The sequence below is a fragment of the Lipotes vexillifer genome, unplaced genomic scaffold (genome assembly GCF_000442215.2).
Source record: "Lipotes vexillifer unplaced genomic scaffold, Lipotes_vexillifer_v1.1 scaffold182, whole genome shotgun sequence".
NCBI lineage: Eukaryota > Metazoa > Chordata > Mammalia > Artiodactyla > Lipotidae > Lipotes > Lipotes vexillifer.
The window spans coordinates 5,902,047-5,906,483 of record NW_006798798.1 but is presented as its reverse complement, the minus strand read 5'-3'; the positions used below and the strand labels follow the sequence as shown (position 1 = coordinate 5,906,483).

The window sequence follows — 4,437 nt, the reverse complement described above, 5'->3', positions numbered from 1 at the left end:
TTCCCCTCCAGGATGAGCACGGATACATCGCGCGCGAGTTTCACCGCCGCTACCGCTTGCCGCCTGGCGTGGACCCTGCGGCCGTGACGTCTGCGCTGTCCCCTGAGGGCGTCCTTTCCATCCAGGCTGCACCTGCTCCGGCCCAGGCTCCACTGCCGTCGCCGCCAGCAGCTGCCGCCAAGTAGGAGCCAGGGCACGCTTGAACCCTGGGAGCCGCCTGAGGCCCCTCCACCGCACTTTTAAAGCCGACCTGACTCCGCCCAGCCAGATATCCAGAGCGCGCTAAGACTACCCGCCCACCCAATCTGGGATCTGCCTTGAACCTTCCAACCTAGACCTTTCCACTGACACTCCCTCTCTCACACACTCTCCTGTTTTCAAACCTCCCAACACCTCTCTGGCTTCCACACCCTACAAGCACAGTCCCTCAGCCTACCGTCTCCCATCCCCACTGACCCCGCTTGGCATAGAACCCCACTCCAAACTCCCTATTTCCTTCTGACTTTTCTAGGAAAACATCTCCACACCCCGTTTCAATCCCCCCCACCCAAGATTATGGTGTAGACAGACCTGCCCCCACCCTAGGCCTAGGCCAGTCAAGCATAAGCCCCCGCTTCCCCTCAAATGTCCCAGACTCTGCACAGACCTCCCACCCTGGACCTTCCTGGCCTGGTCCCCAAGACTCTGGGTCCTTCCCCTCATTCCAACCAGATACTCCACTTCTCCTCACTCTCTCCCCCCAACCCATCTTCTAACTTGAAACCTCAGCCAGCCACCCCCGCTCTTGAACCCCTTTTCTGACCCCCACCCTTGTACACCTATTCTAGGCCAACCAGGACCCTCAACCTCACACTGTACAGATACCCACCCCATCTCCTCAGACTCTGCACAGATGTCCTAGGCCCCTACGCCCAGCTCTAACCAGAACCCCCCAGTCACTGTCTTGACCCCCAAGTCTCCAACCACATATCCACCTTCCACACCCCTCCCCTTATTCTCCAAGACCCAACCAAGCAGCCACTTTCCTTGATTGCCCACAATCTTTCTCTCGCCTCAAAGTCCCTGATGCCCCGTCTCCTCACTCCCCCAATAAATGTGCTAGAACTGTGCCAACTGCTTTATGTCTGATCCGGGAAGGATGCGCTGGAGAAAGCGGAGGCCAGTGTGGAGGAGAGGAATGTTTATTGGGGTGGGGGTGCGGACAGGGGAACGTCACTGTCGCTCGTACATCTCCCGTAGGATCTTCATGCTTTCTGAGTAACGAAGCTGGTTCCGATGGGATGCCTCCTTCCACCTGCAGTTGGGGTCGGGGGAAGGCAGAGGGAGGACTCAGCAGTTGGAGCACAGGCCACAGGGAACAAGCAGTTGGGGGATGCTCACCTCTGGCGGATGCGTTTCCAGCGCTGCATGTTTCGGTAGATGAGTGTGGAGGGTGAGGGCTCAGGCTCAGAGGGCTGCATGGACAGAGAGGCCAGGCTGGGTGGCCACACCCGAGCCCCACAACTCCTGCCCCATTGCCCCAGGCCGGCCTTGCACACCCACCTCATCATCAGGGGTACCCTGGGTCTCAGGCTGCAGTGGGGTTGGAATTCGGGATCTACAGGCATCTCCGGGTGGTCCGGGAGCTGTGGGTGGAGGCAGCTTATACACATCACGACTCTTGCTGTTGGTGACCTCTGAACCCTGAGGATACAGGACCCCACACCAAGCCCAAGAGAGTCAGAGAAGAGGGCCAGGGGCACACATTTCACACGTCCTTCCTTTCCCAGTGACAAAAGACATGAGGGTCTCACCAGGGACCTGTACTTAGGAGTCATGTCTGTCTGCTCCAAGGATCCCTGTTTTCTCCTATCCAACCCAGGGATCCCCTCAATTACTCCTGCCCAGCACACAGACCTCCATCTATGGAGACTTCCATTCACAGCCCAAGGGGTCCCCATCTGCTCCCCTAGGCCAGGTGGCTACACCTGTTTGCACTAAGAACCCCTGCCCAGTCCCCCAGCCCTTGGGAACCCCTGATCTTGGAGGTCACATCTATTTGCCCAGAAGAACCCTGTCCCCTCTCCCTCCCAGACCAGATAGCCACGTCTGTCTGCTCTGGGGCACTCCAACCGTTCCCCTGGCCTAAGGGTTCCTATCTGTGTGCCTCACCGGATCCAGGAGTTACCTGAGAGACACAGAGACCTGTGCTTGTCTATCCCATCAGCTTGGGGGGAAGGTACCTTGTGACTGTCTACCCACTGTCCTCCCTGGCTGCTGGGCGGGGGCCCACCACCCATCCCACCTCCTCATCCTCAGGCAGTGGGGGCAGCGGTGAACTGGGTGAGCGTTCACGCTCGCGCACTGTGGGGCTGTTGCGCATCCAGGCTCGGCAGATCGGGTACAGCGGTGTGTTCTCACTGAACTGAGCCAAGTCCACGCTCCGGTCAAACAGCTTGATCACGTATGAGTCTAGGGTGGTGAGAGTGGGAGGGGTATGAATATCGTCACGTAGACCGCCATCACTGCCTGCCCTCCAGGGCCACCGACTACTCACTGGATCGCTGTGGCCCTCCCTCGGCCAGCCCCTCATCCATCTCCCTCCTCTTCTTCCTCCGCTGATGGGGGAATCGGGCAGATGGCCTGTGTGGGGAGGGAGAATTTCAGGACCGGGGTGGGGACTGAGGACCTCTCATCAGCTGGCTGGGGCCCCTGCCACCTTACCGTTTGCCGCTGGCCGTGATGGAGCAATCCCTGTGGGGAGAGACAGGGCGTCAGCAGGCTTACCCTTGAACAAATGCCTGCTCAAAAGCCCCCAAAGGGCACCCTTGGGGTACTGTGATCAAGCTCATATAGACGCCACCAACTCCTTGGCCTTGTGTTCCCCCCACACCGGGCCCGAGGTGGCATCATCAGGGCACCTAAGCTTCTGCTGCCCCAGGGCCTTTGTACATGGAGAGTGGTTAGGAGTGTGGTGGAGAAAGCATGGGGCAGGGTGGTCAGGGCTTGGATGAGGAAAGAAGTTATCTACCACAAACCCTCAAACACAGATCTCATCAATAAAACTTACTTGTTGTGGGTGTCTGAGGGGGTCTTCCCAGCTTCCTCATCCAGACGCTCCCTGGTAGCAGAGGAGAACTGTAGGCTCAGGGTTCCAAGGGCCCAGGGTGGGAAGGCACCCAGTGGCCTCGTCCATTGGGCCCCTTCCTCCCTAAGCCAGCCTCTGGGGTCCCACCCAGGGCCCCCGACTCCCTCTGACCCCATATGCTGGGCCAGGTCCCAACCTGTCCATGTGACTCTTCTCCAGCAGACACTGCAGAACAGCATCCAGTTGGTTCCGGGCCTTTGCCATCTCCAACTCTGGGGAAGAGGGTACCGAGCAGGAGTCACTTCCCAGGCCCACAGCAGGTGGGCAGCCACTGGGCCAGGGAAGGGCATGTGTATCCAATCCTTCGGTCGGGCCCAGGCATGCTGGGAGGGTACAGTGGGCAGAGACTACTGAAATGATGAGCAAGAGCTCTGGCTTCCAGGGCTGACCCACATGCTCATGTGTGACCTAAGGTGAATCACCTTACCTCACTGAGCCTGTTTCCTCATCTCGAAAATGGGTCTCCGAATGATATCTACCTGCTAGGACTGTTTTGAGGTTTAAACAAACCTATGTTGTATATGAATCTCTTAGCAGGATGCAATAATAATGAGTAACATATATAGAGTGCTTATTATGTGCCAAGCACTGTTCCAAGCACATCACACATATTAACCCATTGAGTTTTCACAATAACCCTGGCAGGTAAATATGATGTTTATCCCCATTTTAGAAATGATGAAACTGATGCACAGAGATGTTAGTCTACTTGCCCCAAGTCACACAGCTAGGAAATCGCAAGGCTGAGGATTTGCACCCAGGTCATCTGGCTCCACAGCTGAAGTTATAAGGCACGGACTCAAACTGGGTGCAGGATCCAGCCACCAGATGTGCTTTGTTTGGCTGAGGTAGTTGTGTTATTTTAAATCTGAGTTAAATCTGAATAAGATGACATTTAATAATTGGGAGATTTCATCTCAAATACCCATTTTTGGCTTTTTTTTCCCCCAGGAAATGAGATCTGGGCCCACCTTCCTGCATGCCACAGCCCCTGCCTGGCCCTGTCAGCCTGTGTGTTTGCCTCTCTTCATCACGGAACATAAGTAGGTGATGATGTTATAAATATTCTCCTCTTACTCTTGTGGGGTGTTCGCTCTTCTCTTCCAACTAGTAGGAGCTCTGACCCAGCACTCAGAGCCTGGAAGGACACTTGGGGACATGCTTTGCCAGCCCTGAGACTTCCTGAAGAGACCAGGAGACATGACTCAGAGGAGCGACAGGGTGGGGATGCAGGGCTGGGGGCAGCTGAGATTCTAGCAAAGAGCCTTGGTCAGGAGCCAAGGTATGGATCATGCCCACCTCTCTTTTCC

General features: G+C 56.4%; 2 protein-coding genes across 2 annotated transcripts in view; one reads left to right on the top strand and one right to left on the bottom strand.

The window, feature by feature from the left end:
- HSPB6 (heat shock protein family B (small) member 6) overlaps positions 1-1,110 on the top strand; it is a 2,604-nt gene extending 1,494 nt beyond the window's left edge. Inside the window, exon 3 of the mRNA XM_007471008.1 lies at positions 12-1,110. Coding sequence (XP_007471070.1) covers positions 12-185 — 174 coding nt within the window. The 3' untranslated portion in view covers positions 186-1,110. The remainder of the gene's footprint in view (positions 1-11) is intronic.
- A 53-nt stretch (positions 1,111-1,163) lies between these two features.
- LIN37 (lin-37 DREAM MuvB core complex component) overlaps positions 1,164-4,437 on the bottom strand; it is a 5,630-nt gene continuing 2,356 nt past the window's right edge. Inside the window, exons 2-9 of the mRNA XM_007471007.1 lie at positions 3,264-3,339; positions 3,050-3,100; positions 2,704-2,733; positions 2,537-2,622; positions 2,285-2,451; positions 1,543-1,683; positions 1,381-1,454; positions 1,164-1,294 (exon numbers count right to left, since the gene is read on the bottom strand). Coding sequence (XP_007471069.1) covers positions 1,213-1,294; positions 1,381-1,454; positions 1,543-1,683; positions 2,285-2,451; positions 2,537-2,622; positions 2,704-2,733; positions 3,050-3,100; positions 3,264-3,339 — 707 coding nt within the window. The 3' untranslated portion in view covers positions 1,164-1,212. The remainder of the gene's footprint in view (positions 1,295-1,380; positions 1,455-1,542; positions 1,684-2,284; positions 2,452-2,536; positions 2,623-2,703; positions 2,734-3,049; positions 3,101-3,263; positions 3,340-4,437) is intronic.